The sequence below is a fragment of the Pinus tabuliformis genome, chromosome 4_2 (genome assembly GCF_031772625.1).
Source record: "Pinus tabuliformis cultivar Carrire ecotype Pingquan chromosome 4_2, CPIR1, whole genome shotgun sequence".
NCBI classification, from domain to species: domain Eukaryota; kingdom Viridiplantae; phylum Streptophyta; class Pinopsida; order Pinales; family Pinaceae; genus Pinus; species Pinus tabuliformis.
In genome coordinates, this window is record NC_142304.1 from 894,386,989 (window position 1) to 894,408,376 (window position 21,388).

The 21,388-nt window shown below is 39.5% G+C and overlaps 1 protein-coding gene across 2 annotated transcripts in view; it reads left to right on the plus strand.

The window, feature by feature from the left end:
- LOC149172581 (riboflavin biosynthesis protein PYRR, chloroplastic-like) overlaps positions 1 to 21,388 on the plus strand; it is a 374,041-nt gene that overhangs the window by 122,902 nt on the left and 229,751 nt on the right. For both annotated transcript variants that reach the window (XM_089424347.1, XM_089424346.1), the window contains exons 3-5: positions 14,055 to 14,154; positions 14,471 to 14,596; positions 14,721 to 15,034. In XM_089424347.1, coding sequence (XP_089280473.1) covers positions 14,055 to 14,154; positions 14,471 to 14,596; positions 14,721 to 15,034 — 540 coding nt within the window. The remainder of the gene's footprint in view (positions 1 to 14,054; positions 14,155 to 14,470; positions 14,597 to 14,720; positions 15,035 to 21,388) is intronic.

The following is a 21,388-nucleotide window of genomic DNA, read 5'->3' on the forward strand; positions in this document are numbered from 1 at the left end:
TTCTCCTGAAGCAGAGTTTGCTTGGCAGGGTGGTTCTTGGATTCCCCAAGCCACTTGGAGTACATAGACTCTTGTTCTTCCTACCAGCTCTGTGACCCTCAGTCTACTGTGGAAAGAGCCAACTGTGATGCTCAATCCGGACATTTTCCTCTACGGGAAGGCTTGATTCTTCAAGCTCTTTGGTGCTCGATGCTGCCTATGGTCAGCTCGGCCCTCTGTCTCCTCTACTTGGCTTTACTGCTCTCTGTGCTCAGTCCTCCTCTCAGGGTTCACTGTTCACTGTCTCTATTCATGGCTTTAGCCATTTGACCTCCGTGCCTGTTCGTTTCCTCTCCTTCCTGCGTCGATTCGCCTGCCGCCTGTGTGCTTGGAATTCCCTGTTCGGCGTCAGCATAAACGCTCAGGAAGTAGCCACGTGTCTCCATCGGAACTGCGCCAGCCCGCTCATCGATTCGTTGCTTTCTCCACCGTGGCGGTCAACAGATTCCAAATCCTCTTAAATCGCGGCTTAATCCCCTGTCAATTCCGCTCTGTCTATCGGATGCAATCTCAGCCGTCCGATCTGGGCTCCTCCAGATCCAACGTCATTCGCACGCCGAGCGCGGTTGACTTGCTCGACTGATAACGCGCGATCGCGGCGGTTTTTCTCTCTCCTCCGCTGCCACGCGTCGATCGCTGAGGGTGCTCACTCTGTTTTCTCCAAAACCGCTTACCGTTCAAGGGCGCCCCGATCAAACCGCCGGTTTCTAGGGTGTGGGTCCCACCTTCGTACGATGGCGCTTTACCTTTTTCCGCCCACGGTCCTCTAGCTCCCAACGTGACTGAGTGCTTAAGCCCTACCATTTCAGCCCTGTTTGCCCAGCGATGCCTAACGCGCATCGAAAATCAGCTCCTTTTCCCATTCCGGGGCTCCCAGGGGCTATTTTGACCTCCTGCGCAGTCTCCATGGGCCTCGGTCAACGCGCTTTGACCGAGGTCCTCGTCGTTCCACGCCGGCTGCCATGGCCACTGGTTCAGGGTGTTTTCGATTGCTGTTTTGGATTCTTCAAGGGTTTGTTCGACTTGATTTAGTCACAGTTCTATGACAGTCATTTATGGATCCGATTCGGATCACGGCCTCCCAACTGAAAAGCTTTTGGACCACCAAAAGTTGGTTTTCTTCAAGCATCGACTAAGTGAGGAAACTGCTGTCTCACTTGTCCAATCTCAATCCACTTCGCATTGCTCAACTTCGAACCTTTAAGCCCAATTTTGAGGTATTCCACCTGTCCACTGTGCGTCGTCCTTACCTTCCTGTCTAGCACTGTATCTTCCTGCAACTCATTAAGATATTCAGGTAGTAGGTCATCAACAGAAGGCAATTGACTCTGCTCTTCAAGGTCCTCAATCATTGAAGGCTCAAACAACCTCAAGCAATCTGCGTTCACGACTGAGTAGATGTGCATGTAAGCTGGTAGATCAAGGCGAAAAACATTTTCACCAATCTTCTCAAGTATCTTGAAGGGTCCGTACCTGATAGGTTTTAGCTTCTTACCTTCACCTTGTATCCTGTCCTTGCTGATATATAGCCAGACTTGGTCTCCAACTTGAAAACTATGCTCCATCTGATGCTTATCATGCCTAGCCTTGTACTTGGCCTGGCTCTTTTCCAGCTGTTCCTGTATTGCCTGGTGGATCTCCTGGATCTGTTCAATGAATCTAGCTGCTTTGTCCACATCATTGTGTCCATCAACCATGGTATCTTTACCAAAGACAAAATCCAAGGGAGACCTTGGTATGAAACCAAAGCAGGTCTCAAAAGGAGATCTCTGGGTAGAAGAGTGTTTGGCTCTATTGTAAGCATGCTGCACATAGCACAAGTGCTCATCCCAAAGCTTAGGATGTTTGCTGCAATATCCTCTCAGTAACTGGATCACTGTCCTGTTAACTACTTCTGTTTGGCCATCTGTTTGTGGATGAAAAGCTGTGCTTTTCTTTAATTTGGTGTCTATTAGTTCCCATAGACTGGACCAAAACTTCCCCACAAATAGGGTGTCTCGATCAGATATAATGGAAGTGGGTAATCCAAAATGAACCCATACATGTTCAAAGAATAATTTTGCAGTTTGTTTAGTTGTAATCTGTTTACTACAGGGTATCAAAATATACATTTTGCTGAACCTATCCACAACAACATATAGATAATCATGACCTTTCTTAGATTTAGGCAGCCCTCCAACAAAATCCATGGAAATGCTCTCCCAAGGGTGAGAAGGAACTGACAATGGAGTGTACAAGCCTAGTTTTCTGTTGCTGAGCTTGCTTTTAGCACACATAGCACACCCCTTTACATATCTAGAAACTGTCTCACTCATTCTTGGCCAATAACAGAACCTTCGCAGCTGTGCAACTATTTTACTTACCCCAAAGTGACCTGATATCAGAGAAGTGTGTGCTTCCCTAATTATCTTTGCTCTCTCAGTTTGTGGAATGCAGAGTTTCCCACAATGGTATAAGAGTCGGTCCTTCACATGATAGTCCAATTCTTCTACTCTTTTGCCTTGACTCAAAGCTGCATATACATCCTTAAAGTCCGTATCCTGAGCATACTGTTCTATGTAGCTTTCATGTAGCACAGAATTATGCTTAAGTATGGTAGATTCATTTATAATGGGTCTAGATAACATGTCTGCAACCTTGTTATGTATGCCCTTTTTATATCTGATGACTAAATGAAACTGTTGTAGAAAACCCATCCATCTGTAATGTCTTGATTGTTGCAACTTAGTTTGGGAGTGTAGATATTGAAGTGGCTGATTATCAGTATGTATTGCTGTTTCTTTGCCCATTAAGTAATGTTTCCACTTTTCACACTCTGAATTAATGCATACAATTCCTTATCATAGGTAGGATAGTTAACTACTGCAGGATTAAAAGTCTCAGAATGATAGCATATGGGTTTACCGTGCTGTGTCAACACTGCTCCCATGGCATAGTCACTGGCATCAGTTTGGATCTCAAATGGTCTTTGTAGATCTGACAGTGCTAGTACAGGTGCTGTACTAATTTTTTCTTTCAAGGTGTCGAAGGCTTTTTGCTGTTTGCCTCCCCACTGAAACACCTTGTTCAACCCTGTCAAAGCATGTAAGCTGCGATTGAGGAGAAATTTGAAATGAACTTCCTCCAATACTGTGCTGCTCCTAAGAAGCTTCTCACTTCTGTAGCAGACTTGGGTTTAGGCCAGTTTACAATGACCGCCACTTTAGAGGGATCTATTTTCAATTCACCTCCCCCTACTATATGACCCAAATAATTTAGAGAGGTTTTGCCAAATTCACATTCAGAGAGTTTAACATAAAGTTTTTCTCTTTTCAAAACATCTAATGTCTGCTTAACATGCTTTAAATGTTCTTCCCACGTTTTACTAAAAATCAGAATGTCATCCAGATACACAATAACAAAATCGTCAAGAAAAGGTCTGAGTACATCATTCATTAATCTCATGAAAGTAGCAGGGGCATTAGTCAAGCCAAAAGGCATAACCAGCCATTCATACAGTCCCTGCTTTGTTTTGAAAGCAGTCTTCCATGCATCTTGCTCTGCAACTCTGACCTGATGGTATCCACTATGCAAATCCAGCTTGGTGAAATAAACAGCTTCCTTCAATTGATCTAAAAGATCATCTATGCGAGGAAGGGGATAACGATTTTTGATCGTTATTTTATTCAGTGCTCGGTAATCAATGCACATTCTCCACGAGCCATCTTTCTTTCTCACCAAAACGATTGGTGACCCACATGGTGATGTGCTAGGCCTGATGAACCCTTTCTCGAGCAACTCCTACACTTGCTTCTTGATTTCAGCGTTCTCTAAATCAAATAACCTGTACATCCCAATGTTAGGCAAAGGAACATCTTGCTGCAAAATAATATCATGTTCTATTCCCTTTTTGGGTGGCAGACCTTGAGGTTCTTGAAACAAGACATCATACTCTGAAACAATCTTTTCTATATCAGCTTGCTGATCAGAATTACAGCCCTCAAATACATTGGTTTTATCAATTTTCTTTTCTTTTACAACCATTAGTAAGAACTGTTTGCATGAATTTATCATTCTTTTCATCTGTCCTGAGTTTATGAGAGTATAATTATTCTTGAGCTTATGAGCTCTTACAAAGTATTCGATTCCATCTTTAACAAGTAGATACTTGTTCTCAGCTCTATAGAAAATAGCCTTTCTATCATACAAGCAAGGACTTCCTAAAACAATTCCACATATATCCAAAGGAATTACATCTAACTCAACCTCATCTACAAATGCTGACCCAAAAGAAAACTTGAGTTTGCACTGTCTAGTCACTTGTAGTTGTGCTTTATCATTCAACCATCCTAATGGGTATGGTTTCTTATGAGGTGTAGTTGCTAATCCCAATTTCTTTACAATTGCTTCAGAAATCAGATTTACTTGTGAGCCACTATCAAACAAAGTATCAATCTTTTGATATTTGGAAACAACTCGAATATGGAAAAGCTCACGCCTTTTTCGCTCATGTTCTTCATCAATAACAGATTGAGCAGAATTACTAGCAGATGCTTCAAAATTCTTACCTTTCATACCGGTGGCTGCTATGATTGTTTCATCTCCCAAGTCTGACCCCAAATCCTTCTGGATAGCTGCAGCAATCGTCTTCTTCTTGCCCTCGGACTTCTTAGGTCTCAGCTTTGGATGCAGATTCCAATAGTGCTCATCATCATGCCCCTCCTTTTTACAGTGGGTGCATGAGGCTTTGCCTTTCTATGCAGTGTTAGCCTTCCTTGCTTTCCACTTCTGCTTTCTTTTTTCCTTGTTCTTGCTTACAGTGGGTTGGGATGGTCCCCCAACTTCTGGATTTCCATTTTTTCCTCTAGCTTCTAGATGAGTAGCTTGTACAGATACCTCATCTATACTAGTGGGATTAAACATGAGGATTGTATGCCTCATGTAGCTGTGTAGACCCCCAATGTACTTCAAAAGAGTTTCTGGTGAGTCTAATGAAATACTCAACATCAATGCTCTCTTTCTGAACTCTTGAGTATACCCTTGTACACTTTGCCCTTTCAATTGCCGAAGAGTTTTCCAGCTCATCATGGCTTGTTGCATGTAGGCAATGGATAGAAATGCTTCTTGATGGCAGAAACAAAGTCACTCCAGACAGAGATGGTCTCACCATGCTTCCTCATGTCAGCTTGGGTTATGCCTTCCCACCAAACCAAGGCAGTGCCCCCTAGGCGAAGGCTTGCCAACTGAATCTTGCTCTTGTTTGAGTCTATATTTTGTACTCTGCAATACACATCAATTTGTCTTATCCAGTTGTCCAACTTTTCAGCATTTAGCTCTCCATCATATATAGGCAAATAAAATTTAACATCTAACTTAATCAGAGATGCTTTCTTATTATGCACAGGGCTACTAGGAGGTGTAGGGAAGCTTTCTTCTTTTCCCTTTCCTTTAGAGTGGTCATGGGAATGAGATTCATCTTCTTCTTTATCTTGCTTAGAGCCTGATGAATCTTCACCCTTATGCTTTCTAAAGTCCCTATACATTTCTTCCACCATGGACTTTATAGCTAGGAAGCTTTCTAGAAATTGAGAGTCTGGTCCTACAAAACCTTCTTCTGACATTGTCTTTCGAGAATAGACTCTCCCAATTTCAGGATTAGTTTCCACCAATTCTCCTTCTCCTAATTTGAGCTTTGATCTAGTGATCATTCACAGCTAAACCAACACAAGCTTGTCTAACCTTACAACCTAGAGCTCTAATACCACTTGATCTGAAAATCACCCTATGAGTGACCTCAATGAAGATTTATTAAACAAAAGGTATTACAGACCCATGTGCTGGTGTGTGTTCTGTGTTATTGAAATAACGGATCGATCAGATTGCCAATACACAGAAAATAAATGGAAAGACAACAGAGAAATACAACAACACAAAGACACAAACAATTTTTAATAAGGAGTTCACCCTATTCTCCAGGGCTACGTCTCCAGTCCAGCTTCAGTGGTGGCCTTGTTTTATTATGTCTTTGAGCAGAGAAATTACAATACAGGGACTCAATATGAGTTCTCCTGAAGCAGATTTTGCTTGGCAGGGTGGTTCTTGGATTCCCCAAGCCACTTGGAGTACACAGACTCTTGTTCTTCCTACCAGCTCTGTGACCCTCGGTCTACAGTGGAAAGAGCCAATTGTGATGCTCAATCCGGACAGATTCCTCTATGGGAAGGCTTGATTCTTCAAGCTCTTTGGTGCTCGATGCTACCTATGGTCAGCTCGGCCCTCTGTCTCCTCTGCTTGGCTTTACTGCTCTCTGTGCTCAGTCCTCCTCTCAGGGTTCACTGTTCACTGTCTCTCTTGGTCGCTTGGACTCTTCGATCTGAATCTCTCTTCTGATCTCTCGTTCACTGTCTCTGTTCATGGCTTTAGCCATTCGACCTCCGTGCTTGTTCGTTTCCTCTCCTTCCTGCATCGATTCGCCTGTCGCCTGTGTGCTTGGAATTCCCTGTTTGACGTCAGCATAAACGCTCAGGAAGTAGCCACGTGTCTCCATCGGAACTGTGCTAGCCTGCTTGTCGATTCGTTGCTTTCTCCACCGTGGTGGTCAACGGATTCCAAATCCTCTTAAATCACGGCTTAATCCCCTGTCAATTCTGCTCTGTCTATCGGACGCAATCTCAACTGTCCGATCTGGGCTCCTCTAGATCCAATGTCATTCGCACGTCGAGCGCGGTTGACTTGCTCGATCGATAATGCGCGATCGCGACGGTTTTTCTCTCTCATCCGCTGCCACGCGTCGATCGCTGAGGGTGCTTGCTCCGTTTTCTCCAAAACCGCTTACCGTTCAAGGGTGCCCCGATCAAACCACCGGTTTCCAGGGTGTGGGTCCCACCTTCGTACGATGGCGCTTTACCTTTTTCCGCCCATGGTCCTCTGGCTCCCAACGTGACCGAGTGCTTAAGCCCTACCATTTCAGCCTTGTTTGCCCAGCAATGCCTAACGCGCATCGAAAATCAGCTCCTTTTCCCATTCCGGGGCTCCCAGGGGCTATTTTGACCTCCTGCGCAGTCTCCATGGCCTCGTCGTTCCACGCCGGCTGCCATGGCCACTGGTTTAGGGTGTTTTCGATCGCTGTTTTGGATTCTTCAAGGGTTTGTTCGACTTGATTTAGTCATGGTTCTATGACAGTCGTTCATGGATCCGATTCAGATCATTTGGTTGCTGGCCGACCTTGACGAATTGTCTTATAACACAAATAAATTCATAACTCCATGAATACTTATCGGAATCTGATGATCTTTAGATCAATCCTACACCTCTCGATGAGAGGGATCCAAGAAAAATATCAAATGCCATAAATGAAATTACCCACATGGAGTTTGGCCCTAGTTGCCAATTTTAATAAAAACCCTCCATGTACTCTCTGAGTTATTCCTTCCTACTTGTTTTGTTTAATTAACAAGTTATTTACCATGTAAATACTGAAAATAAACACATGTACATGCTTAGCACATTACAGATCATCAACTGAAGGAAACAGAAACAAGCACACAAATGACACCGTTATTTTTGGACTAATGTCCTCGGAGAAACTCCATGCGAGAAAACTGGTGCAGCTATCTGAGGGTTTGATTTATTAAGCAGTTTTAGAATACAATATGGGTGCCAAATCTGGCTCACCTAACAGAGAAAAATCTCGGCAGTAATACCTCTCCTTCAGAGACAGATGCTCCAGCGAAAACCCCAGATAAACACTCCGACAGCTCCTCAGCTCCAATATGCCCCACAAAAAACCCCAGCGTCAGCTTCTAGGGACTGTGTCAACCTCTTCAACCCTCTGCGTCATCTTTCCTGGTAGTTCTCCACAGTTCCGACTGTTCCCGACAATTCCGACAGTTCTCGACAGTTTCGGCAATTCTCGACAGTTCCGCTTCTGCCCTCTGCATCAGCTTTCCCGGCAGTTCCGATAGTTCCTGGCAGTTCCAGCTGTTCCAGGTAGTTCCGGCTTCTGTCCTCTGCGTCAGCTTTCTCGGCAGTTCCGGCAGTTCCGGCAGTTCCCGCTGTTCCTGGCAGTTCCGACTTCTACCCTCTGCGTTAGCTTTCTTGGTTGTTGCGCTGATCCCTGGCACTATCTCTACCTCTCTACTTCTGTATTCACTGCCCCTAAGCGGCAACTCCAGATCCCTCTCTCAACTTTCTCAGCAAACCCAGCCCTAGAAAGTCGTAATCTTGATCTCTTGGTGTGTTCTCTAAGTGATCCTCAAGCCTCCTCTTATACTTTTCTTGTTGACAGATCAACGGCTGAGATTAAGTCCCTAATCAACGGCTAAAATTAGATCTGACTTGATTCATGACTTTTGAACCATTCTAACACAATTTTATATTAATTCACATTAATATTTTAATTTCCCTAAGTTTAGACTTAGGGACTCCATTAAAAATATTAATTATTTTAATATCTCCCAAACTATTTAGAATCTGCTTAAACCCTTTCTGGGTGTTGGAGATCTCATGTGCCTTAGTCTTTCCACCAAATTTCGTGGCTAGAGCACATTCGATGCTACCCCAAATCAACAGAGCCGACTTGAACAAGAGGGAGGGCCGACTTGGTCTTCTTGAGGAGCCTTAAACCAAAACTTGTAATTCACATTTTCTTTTTGACAAAATACAATAATAAATTTTTTCTTTTGAGCATGAAGAACATGCTTTACATAAATATCGATGATGAAAATATACTATGAAGACCGACCATAGCTACAAAGTTCAACACGGGTCAACCCTCTTAGTGGATAAAAATCAGCTCAAAAATGCCAAAAGGATGAAAGCGCTCTAGTATCTTCAAGATGACAAGTGTAGAGGTGTCCATGTGAATGCAAATAGCCCATTTGTGCCTCAAAGAATGTGACCAATGCCTCAATATATGTGATATGCCTCAAGAACTATGAGACTACGTTGGGACACATGAAATTGGATAAGCATGAGTAGAATCACTTCCAAGGGTCAATGGCCAAAGTGTGGTACATACATAAGCAAAAGAGGGTCTATGTGGGGTAAAATAGGTATGCTAAACCATGGGTGTGACAACCCTTACAAAGCACAATCACCTTTACAAAACAAATAAAATAGGTTAGTAGCTAAGGTTCCTGTGAATCGTATGTCCTAGTAGATTCATCTTATAAAGTTATAGGATGCCCAAATACTTACACAAGACATAACTGCTCGACTTGGGAGATGCCACCACGATGGGATAGTTTAGAGCAATAAAACCAAGTACCATGAGAATGGGGACTAAAAGGACCAGCCATTTCTATCGACCTGAGGGGATCTAGGCTATCAATGACCAACACCTATACATGAATCATCCCTTCATGGCTGCATACAACAAAATCATCACACTTTTGGCTCATTATAATAATCACATATCGGGAAAAAGTTTAGGCCTCACTGCAGAGAATCTGAGGTGTAACAATATGCATTGATAAATCGGACATGAAACTTAGGAATAGTTCATAACTTCATATTATGCCCCCTTAATCTAACAAAATTGCAAAAAAGTATCCTGCACCTATTGTATATATTCAACATCTATTATCAATCATGCTCTTTCTCAAAGGAGTCAAAGGAGTCACCGATGGATGTTGTTAGGTGGTGATCCACTGTTGTTTTCTAGAATAGATGCAATGTTCCACCAAGACTCTGGGACGGGGAGACGCGTGTGCGGGGAGACGCACAAGGGGGACGTGTGGGAGTACACTCAAATTTTAGGGAAATTTAGGGGGGACGGGGGGACGCCGGGGTATATATATTTTTGTTCTTTTTAATATATATATATATATATATATATCAAATTCATATTTAATAATGAAAGCATAAATACAATGATACATACATAATTGAATTAAATAATGAAATACATTGATCCATACTCATCATCCTTACTAATACATACATGATTCATCCATAGATCACATTTTTCAATAATGAAATACTCCAATCCATATTCATTATTCATTATTCACCATTCTAGAATCTACATTGATTTAAAAATTAAATTCATCATTCATCATTCTAGATTCTAAATTGATTTAAAATTAGAATTCATCATTCATCATTCTAGAATCTAATTAGTACTAAGCAAAATAGACTATAATAGATACTGAAATCTGAATATTGGAATAGTAAATTGATATAACTAAATTCAAAAACTGTGGAGTGATGAGTTTAAAGTCACTCTAAAGTACAAAGAGGGCTTGGTGCTCTTGATTAAATACTAATTCCATACCCTTGTACATGACAAAATGCAATGGAAACATTGCAATCCATCGAATCCTGAATTCCTGAAAAACTGTTAAGTCTGCTGGATTTTGAGTGAGATCTAAAATTCTACTTTCTCCATATGAAATCCAATGAGGTCGGAACCACTCTCAAACATCCTAAGTCATTTCATGGTAATGTTAAAAATTTAAGTAAAAGTGACATTCTCCTTTATTTAAGTATAAAGGAGAATGTCACTTTTACTTTAAGAATTTAACATTACCATGAATTGCATAGCATTAGTACGGAAATATGGTCAAATACTAAGTTTTCCCTGTCATAAATCATTGTTTAAAAGCAAATTTAACAGGGGATGCATAGCCCATATTGAGGGGAGATGCCCAGGCATCCCCCTTTTGGGGAGTCGCGTCCCCCACACTGGGGAAACGTCCCCCCCTGCGTCTCCCCAAAAGGGGGACGTGGGGAAACGTTTCCCCAGACGTCCCCCCGTCCCGGGTGCGTGGGGTGCGAGGGGTGCGTGCACCCGACCCTGGGGGACGCGTCCCCGTGGAACACTGAATAGATGTTTAGGTTCGCTAAGGCCCAGAACAACGCCTTGTGTATGATTGAGTCTCAGAGATTTTTGTTTGTTAGTATGATCCTATCATGCATTAGTAAATTCCATGTGAGTCCAAATAAAATAAATCAATAAATTACCAATGTCATTGTAGTATATGAGGAGTGACAATGTCTATAACAACAATGCCAATTTGTTATCATTGAGATCTGCACTCTGCAAACCTGAGAGACATCTATGAGTAATTCACCCAAAGTCACGATTAATCACAGGGGGGTTTCCTTTGTGTTCATGCACTATCAGTCACTTCGAAAAATCTGTGGTAGTATGAAAGATCAACACATAAAATAATGTCTCTTGGTACGCATACAAGCAACCAAGGACATAAGAATGCCTATGGTTAAATAATGTGAGAGAATTCCAATTTGCAACAGCTAAACATGAAAGAAGGAAAGAAAATGAATGTGTGCTTTAAGTGATCAATACAATCAAAGTAAGGGCAATTAGGCCACCCACTCCACTCTACAAAGCTAGATTATTGAACCAACGAATTCTAAGAGTTTAGAAGAAACTGCATAGTCAAACTCCATCATTGTATGAGCCAAAATATTGTCTGCATCATAGAGACAAAATACAAGACTGGCTGCAATAATATGCTTTACAAAGGGTGTAAGCAGCAAGGAAAGAAAAGAAGTTGGAAGTGAGAAGGCTGCTGGCTGCTCACTGAATAAACTTTGCCTCACAATGCCACTCACCCTGCTTATATAATGATCCCAATTCCCAGGAAAGGTGAGTTGACTATGCGAAATGCTGTAATGTGTCTGTCACAAGTGAAGTAAACTGCTGAAAATAATCACAGAACAGCCATAAATATCTTCAAAACTCCAACTAAGATGAGGTTGACCTCTAAAAGTAATCATCTCATGCATTACCCTTAAATTCTCCATGTAATGTTGACATTACTCAAAACAAGTGGATTTTTTCATAAATAAAATTTCTAAAACAAACTCCATCCCATAAATTTTCTTTTTCCCATTCACACTAATCCATGAGGTTGTCTTTGCTACAAATAATCTTCTGGTTTCCAAAGTTGGCAAGAAGGAATCAATTGACCAAGGCACCCTTCTTTGCCAAAAACAATTGATGAGTCATCCACTAAAACCAGAACTGAAGCATGTAATTTTTTTTTCGTTCACTGTCAATTTAAAGGAGGCACCTAGGGTTTCATTGGAATAATGATGCCGCCACGTGTCACACTAAAACCAAGTGCATGGCATCCTCATCTGCCAGTAATAACATTGCCAATAATAGTCATGCTAAAAATAGTAGTCCAACTCCTAAAAAACTGGAAAGATGAAAAAATATAGGGAACTGCTAGGAGATCACTGCCAAATATAGCACAACTAAAAATAGACACTGCTAAAAATAGCAACATCTTGTATGTCAATGAAATCAGGCTCATTGGATTCAATTTTCTACAAGGAATTTAAATATATGTTCAGAATTGTCATATCAGTCTTGAAACCCTAATTGCTAAAAATAGCAGTGTCTTGCATGTCACTCGAAAAAAGGTCTTTGGCATTGTGAGCTTGCAAGGATCCCAAATATGTAATCACCTCTAACTTTTAGACCTTCAAACTAGGACTGCTAAAAATAACAATTTTCCCCAAAACTGATGCATATGCCTCTGAAATAAATTCTGATCCTTGGAAAACCTGTCTTTGATCTTTGTGAAAATTGTATCTGACTACTGGCTTGATGAAAGTTAGCTTTCTCTTAATCCTCCAGTTGCATAGGCAAATCTGGGGGTTTACAGTATCAACTTCATCTTCCTTGAAATTTAGAGTTCAGGTTTCTTTAGGGGCTAATCTTTGCCCAGTGGGCTAATTTTCCATGATTTTTCCAAAAAAAGATTCACTAATTTCCAATTTTTATAAAAGACAATTCACTCAAATTTTAGAATATAAAATTATTTTACCTTAAAAATCGCCAACATTATATAGAGACTATATATAAAATCATTGTAAATTTGAATAATTTTACAAATATATTAATAAACATTTTATAGTTTTCATATTACGGATTAGTGAGATTCGCCAATGTTTTTAAACTTCAAGAAAATTTTCCATCCTTAAAATTTTCCTTGTGAATTTTGAACTGGAAAAATAAACATTATCAGCGTTATTATCTTTTATATTATCATACATTCTACTCGATACACATTTATATTGGGAAGAGTTTCTTAATAGTGCATATCAATCATAATATGATTAATTCATAATATTATAGGAAGCTTTGAAGGTTTGTCAATTGTTTCATGGTATTTTTTTCGTATATGTTTTTAGATGTATTTCTGTATATGGCATATCCTTTATTGCATCCTTTTTCGTTTTATACATATGGATGCATCCCAATCTGTATCAAAATTTTAGGGAGACTTCTTTGATTCATAGGAAGATTCTTTCCCTATTCATTGCATTACCTTCAAAGGATAGGTACACCGACTTATTCTGCTTCCAGTTGCTATTTTCATGATGCCACGAGTTTGAGTGCAATTTGAGGATGATGCGGAAAATTCTGAAGTATATGTGCTTTCAAGAATACACTTAGTTTAGGTTATAAATGTTAATGGTTGACATGAATGCATGCCATGATGGATCAAATGACCAGTCCGCAAAGGATGATGCTGAACTGTCCAAAATGTTTTTGGAATAATTGAATGGATATCTGATTTTATAATGTGCAAGGATGTGTCCATGGTATAGCATCTTCTCAAAAGATGAGATCTTGTCATTAAGGCTTTGTCTGTTCTTTTCCCTTAATAATCAATAAGCTTCATTGGTTCTCATTGTTTGGTTATGGTTGAACTGGTTCTTCCTGATGCATGATAGGTTCACCTATAGCATGTATATTTTCGTTTTCTCTGTCACTTTGGTGCTCTGTTCTCCGTCAGCTCTTGCTGCTTCTTCTATAATGTTTGTTGTGTTATTCGTAGGAGACTTTGTTTATTGTATAGCCTTGGTTGCATTAGTGGTGTCAACTTCATCTTCATAGAAATTTAGAGTTTAAATTTCTTGAGTTTGACAAAGAAATATTATCAACTTTATTACCTTTTACATTATCACACATCCTACCTGATACATATTTATATTCAGAACAGTTTCTTAATAGTGCATATCAATCACCTTACAATTAATTCATATTATTACAGGAAGCTGTGAAGGCTTGCCAATTGGTAAATGCATCATTGCTTTACAGAGAGGCATATCAGATCCCATTTTCAGTTCTCAAATATGCAATGACACTGGATGGTGAGCTGCTTTCCTCTTTTGTGAAATGAGTGCTTTTTTAGTTTTCTACAAGTGAGTTGACAGTTTTCTGGATATTGCAGAGACCTTTATTCGTGCTTATTTGTTATTATCTTTATTATTTTATCTAGTGGACAAAGGTTTCGTGATTTGGCACTTACTGCATGCTTTAATCAAATTAGAAAACCACATGTCTTTAACTCCAGCTAAAAAGTTTCGTGAGAGGTTTGGCACTTATTGCATGCTTTAATCAAATTAGAAAACCAGATATGTTTTCAACTCCAGCCAAGCTGAATTTGAGTTGTTCAACAATCAACAGGTAAGATTGCTGCTAGCACGGGGCATGCAGCATGGGTGAGTAGTAAAATGTCTCGCAAGCAAGTCTTTGAAACACGCAGTAGAAGTGATGCCGTTGTTGTTGGAGGAAATACTGTGCGTCGTGATAGTAAGTTATTGGATTTTTCAGATTAATTTACTATTGTAAAGTCACTTTTTGCTTAGAAGGCGGCATTTATAAAGAAATGGTTCAGATGGATTTGCAGTTAATTTTATCTTTATCTTGTTATCAGATCCACGTTTAACAACTAGACAGGAAGGTGGACATTTACCGATTCGGATTGTTATGTCAAGAACTTTGAATCTACCTGAAGATGCAAATCTTTGGGATGTATCTTCTACTCAAACTATAGTAGCAACACAAAGGGGAGCTCGTAGGGACTTTCAAAGGAGACTCGCATCGAAAGGTGTGGAAATTGTGGAATTCGACATTCTAACACCAAGAGCTGTCATGGATTACTGCTATGACAGAGGCTTTCTTTCTGTATTATGGGAGTGCGGAGGGGCTTTGTCGGCCCCAGCTATTGCATTTGGTGTTATTCACAAGGCAAGTTGCTGTCTTGGATGCCTTATGCACATCTAGAAATGTGGTGCTCAAGATATTAAATTTATTCTGATTGTGCCTATTTCTTTTCTCATCCCTGAATGTTTGAGATTTTGAACATTGTAGTTTTACAACATCAATTTATCTTGGCTTGGTAGTTATCCATAGATTAATGTGCTTTTACTTCTGAAGTTATGGATAAGCTTATAGTTTTTTAAATATCATTTATGAGATTAACTGTGTATAGTAGGTCATTCATGCATGGCCCTTCTGTTGATTTTTAGGGTGTCTTCTATACAGATAATTACTTCTAATGAATTTGATATTTTCACACACTCATTTATTACTCATTATTCCATCATTAAGCAATTATACAGAAGACATCAAGAATATTAGGATCATAAAGAGACAGCTACACAAGAACACATCATTTTACCCTGGGAAAACCCACATGGGGGAAATACCCAGCAATCCTTTCCTTATAGAATCAATTCAGCAAGAGAGACATCAAAGTCAAATCTATGGATAATCTAACCAGTGAGAGCATCCACCAAGTGTCCAAGTCCGCCCTGTTTGAAATCACAGAGATAGAAGACTCTGCCCTTATTGCACAGAGATTATCAACAGAAGTTCAGCCTTTTTGCACAGGATATGTATCACAGATTTTCGGTCCTCTACCACAGATACGAACCACAGAATTCAGTCTTCTTTCTGAGATAGTCAGAGATCTTCAGCCTCCTGGTTCCACAGAAATTTGGCCATCTAGCACAAAGACAAATCCCAGAAAATCTCAGCCCTTCCAAGAGATATGCCACAGACAAAAAATTGGTCCTTCTAAGAGACTCGTCTTGCCTTATATACCTTTGATCCTATCCTTAACTTGCTTCGTATGCCCAGAGATATATTGCTTGATGCTCAGAACAAATTGTGTGTAGAGAAGAGTACAAATGACTTCAATATATGGACAATCATTAGGTCGAATGGGTGCATAGGAGGCTGAGCCGACTCGAGGAGAAGAGGGCCGACTTGAACAACTTGGGGCTCCAAAAATAAAATTTAAATTTGTCTTTTAATAGAAATAATTTGATTTTACAAATGAGCATGAAGATCATATAATACATGAATAATAAATACATTAATATGAAGTCCGACCATAGCTATAAAATTCAACACCATCTCCTTTGAGCATTAGTCATAATGACCAACTTCAAATTAGCTTGAATTATTGACTTAGCTGTCTTTGCATTGGGTGATGCTCCCTGTTACCACTTTATCTATCACCCTGAGTGCAAAGTCTTCACTAGATGACAAGACAAGTGGAACTCGGAAGAGTCACCATTGTCACGTTGGCACCCTTTTTCCTCACTTTAAGGATGACTGTGATCACCACTAAGGGGTGTTCCCTATGATTCTCGTTTTCTATGATTTATGATCAATAAATGTCTGATGATGTTATGAACCTCGCGCCTTAAAAATGGTAAGAAACCAATAATTACTGTCCTCTTCGAAGGGGAAACCTCCTTTTACAATGAATGCAGTGTAGAAGACAATATTTGATGATCCTAAGACTAGGTCTCCTTAGTGTGTGTGTGAGACAAAGTGTACAATTATAATAAAATGAGACCATGAAAGGTCCTGGCCTACATAACAATATAACAATAGAAATGTAGTCACTCAATATCTAGGTCTTAATAAGAGGTTTTAAGGTTTACATGGGGCTTATATAGGGCTTAATATGCCCTTGCATTTCAAAAAAGTGTTTTCCTCAACACTTAACTAATTTATAGTGATTCTCCATGAATAAGTCATCTTCCCATGTCATATTTTTCACTGCTACATTACTATGTTTGATGAGGTACTCCACAATTGTTGCATTACTCGACTGCTTAATCCTTGTTTGAAGGTTTGTCTCTGCTTCTAGTATGATTTTCCCTTCTTATTTACCTTTGGCACACTTCCTGATTGCAAATGAATAACATAGTCATGATCTCCAATAGGTGGAACCGTGGAAGACCCTTAGGCATTGATCCAAATATCTTGGAATGATTGTTGATAACTTTATGGAGATCCTCTGACATAGATGATATTCACGTTTGAATATTTAGTGAACACAATGGTGCCATTACACCTTGGTGCCCCTTTTTTAGTAATTTTGTCATTCCATTTGAGCATAACGTTTTAGAGGGTTTCCCCTGGATACCTCTAAACTCACTTTCTTTGCATTTTAATCTTATGAAGAGATCTTAAAAATTAAAGGTCATCATTCCGAATGATGGTAACTGTTGTCGCTCGGATTGTACAAGCACCGCGAAAACCACTCAGGACGAGGGCTGTCACTCTGATCCCCGCCCACTCCGTTCTAGCTGTCTCCCAATAGTGGGCTATGGGGGGTAGTCCCTATGGAAATGAGATGAAGGAAAACAAGTTGGGAACCAACTTGCTTGGGAGACACAGATGAGTGGCCTAGCTACTCGGTAGAATTTTAGCAAGATTAATGATTAGATTAGATTTCAAGTATGAGACCAGTGCCTTATGGAGTCACAATTCTTTCTTATTATAAATTGAAACCAAGTAATCGGATGGACACCCACTGCTTAATATGATAGACTATCCTATATGATATGCAATTCCTAGGATCTATGTGTGATGCAATGATCTTGGTTATTTTTAATTATATGCCTAGTCTAAGTTGAACCTCTCCCTTAACTGTTTTGAGAAACAATCTTCAGAGTAGGTTGTGAAATGGAAGCCAACAGGAAGCAGGCAATGGCCTGATTAACGATACCTCCCCCTGTGTTCCACCCACCCAGTGCCTCTGGCGTTGCAGAGATTGTGGCTCTGACGACTGCAAGGTCACTGTGTTAACCACTAAGAAGAGTTGAATCCCTCAAGCTAATTGGAAAAGGGTTGCCCTAAGAGTTTATCAACCTAGCTTATGCTAGGAGGTAAGTTCTTAATGCAGGCTAGATCCTAGAATGCTTATGCAAGATAGATTGAGTGAAGTCTTCTTAAGTTAAGATTGTTTATGTTATTTAAGTACTTAGTGTGAATTATCTTATAGCAAGAGTACTTAACAATGATTAGATAACAATCTTAAGACAAGACATGTGTTTAAAGATACAAGTGCCAATATTCAACAATATTCCACAAGATGTTTAGAAATGATTACTTTAGATATGCCAATGACCAATGTTGAAATGATTACTTAGAATGATAACCATTAAAACTTAAGATGCCAAATGCTTAAGATAAACAACCAAGATATCAAAGCCTCTTAAGATTATGATCTTTAACTTAGAGCAATTATCTAATGATTTCTTAACAATGCCTCAATTAGATATCAAACACAATGATGCCGATTAGATCTCAAGTCTTAAAACAACTTATACCAATCACAAGATCAAAGATTTAGAGCTTAAGTGTAGGAGTGCTTTTAGTGCAAAATTCAGAATTTTTTTGTAAACTTAGAATGAGACAAGCAAGTGTTAGATCTCAAAAATCAAATCAGCAGTAATACTTCAGAAAATTTCAGCACTTTATTAGACTTATGACAGCAGCAATGAAGTCACTTTAGATCATAGCATTTACCCAACATATAAAGCATAAAATTTTCCAATGGCTAGCAAATGTAAATTTATGTATTTAGCCCACTTTATGATGATGTATTCAGTAATATATCAGATTTGAAACAACTTATTACAACAGTAAACAAACCAACAGATCAACAAGCTAATGATGCTAAAACCAATGTCCAATATGCCCAAAAATAGGAAAAATTTACCGAAACTGAAAAAATCAAATTTTGAGCCCTCTTTAGATGTGTGATTCAGAAAATTGCATACTTGATTCAGTAATTTATGCAGTAAATTTCAGTGAACAAATTTTTAGATTTAGGCTAGATCTAAGATGCCCTAGTGGCCAAAATTTAGGAAAGTTTTAAATTTGCAATTTTAAGTGATTTTGACCAATTCAAATGTGATTTTAGGGCCCTTATATCACTGTTATTACTGCTGTAATAAAATAGAGGTAAAATGAGGGTTTAGAGATCAAATCCTAGGCCCAAGGCCTTAAAGATCAACTTGCCCAAGTAGCCCAAAATTTCATCAATGATCTTGCACCTGAAAACACAAGTTTTTGAGCAAATTTCTCCTGCAAAACCACCAAGGAATCAGTCTTGAAAACTTCAGATATGGAACTAGGGCAAAATAGGCTAAGGAGGGCCAACGCTAGGCCCAATAGGGCTAGCTTTGAGGGTTAGGGAGGCTAGAATGGCAGATCAGGGGTTAAAGGAGGTAAAGGAGACCAAAAAGGGGCAATGCTGGAGGAGGACTTGAATTTGCAATATGAAATTAAAATGACTTATAAAAAAATTAAGTTAATGAACACGTGAAGAGTAGATTGTTTAAAGTAAAGTGCTTCCAACTCAAATCAACATATAAAATGGAGAATGCAAAACCTTAAGTTGAATTATAGCAAACTTATTTGAACAAAAATAAAAATGTGATGAATGAGGTTGTGTAAATTTTAAGCATGTAATTAAAATGGAAAATGAGAAGATGCAAAAGTTAATTCACCCACACAATTCTCTCCCTAAATGGAGAGAAGGGATGCCATGGGTAAAACCCAAGCTCCCTCAAGAAAAATAGATCTTTTATTAGCTTTTACAATGAGTAGAAGACCCTTTAATGGGTTGGCCAAAAGATGGAAGAGACAATTACAAAATTGGAGCCTATAGGAACCAAGATCTCCTTCCAAGAAGTGGCAACCACAATGGCAAAAAAAACTCTTGAAATTTGAAAATTACAAGTGCACAAAGGCCCATGACCAAGCTAATTTGCTGCTATCTAAGATTGCCCACGGCCTTCCTAAAGTTGATCTTCAAATGCTCTTGAGGTCCTACAACAAATAGTTAGAATTTCAAACTTTAACTTCCTCAATCCTGTCAACGCAAAAGATGAGCATAGTCCATAAATGGATCTGAATTTTCTATAAAACCAACACTCAAACTTAGTGTAAAGCAAAGAAGAAAGTTAACAAATATAATTTACAAATATTCTACAAAATTTAGACTAAGGAATTGGAGCAAAACTCCAAATCTTGCCTAATTTTCAGCATGCTCTTCAATAGCAAAATAAAATCGTTATTAGCGCAAGAAATCGAGACAAATTGTTTTAATTAAAATTGGATTTTGAAACACAAGTTAAAAGACAAAGATCCCTGCCACACAAAATAGTAAGATGAGGCCTTGGGAAATGACAAATGTGGGTTCTTCCATGAATGCTCAAGAGTGGGATGATTCCTCCAAGAATTTCCCCTCACGCTTGAGGCTTGATCCAAGAGACGTCTTTACACAACTTCGAATAAACATTAGATCCACATGGGTTAAAAGAAATACAATGATAAAGAGATCTTAGAGATTTATTGGAAAATCAATTAAAATGTTATCTAGAGAAAACTCTCAAAACCAAATGCCAATGTGAGATAGCTGCATATTAACAAATCTCTAAAAGCATAATGGAAACTAATGAATACAATAACATAAGTAGAAAATGAAACACAATGATCAAGATATTACCTTGCTTAAGAAGAACAACACCTCATATGTGTTAAAATTGGAAACTAGGGCGAAACTTCATGTGAGTCACCTTATTTATGGCAACTGATATTTTTCTTGGATTCCTCTCTTCAAGAGGTGTAGGATTGATCTAAAGATCATCTGATTCTGACATGTAAAAATGAAGATATGAATTTATTTGTATTATTGACAAATTGTCAAGGTCGGCCAGCAAGCAAAACAAGCATTTTAACCCCCAGCTCATCCTCAACGTTGCATATAAAAAGAGGAGACCATCAAGTCATTATTTCATCATATCATCTCATGATCTCTCTCTCCACTCGTTTGGGTATGTCTTCTCCAAAGGAGGACTTGGTGGAAAGAAGGATCTCAAGCCCTAGCCGCAGCAAGAAGCCCTAGCCGCAGCAAGAAGAAGTCCTAGACGTAGTAAAGAAGAAGCCCTAGCCACAACAAAGAGGAAGCCCTAACCACAACAAGAAGGAGCCTTAAGGACAGTGTGGGAATTTCAGTTTGCTGTAGGTGACAGTGTGGTGAAAGAGGTTGCTCTAGGGCATGGGTTTAGGTGTGTTTGCTAGGCAGGGAAGCCACAACCACAAGGAGAAGAAATTCGTTGAAGACAGGTCAGCATAGAGCTGGATATGCATGCGGTTGGGTGCTGGCAAGTGCAGTCAGCTAGGCCAAGTTCACGACGAAGATAACACTGTTGTTTGGGATTGTTTGGGTGACATCTGTGAAGGTTGAAAGCTACAGCAAGCTGTTGTGCTAGGCCGCAGGCCATAGCA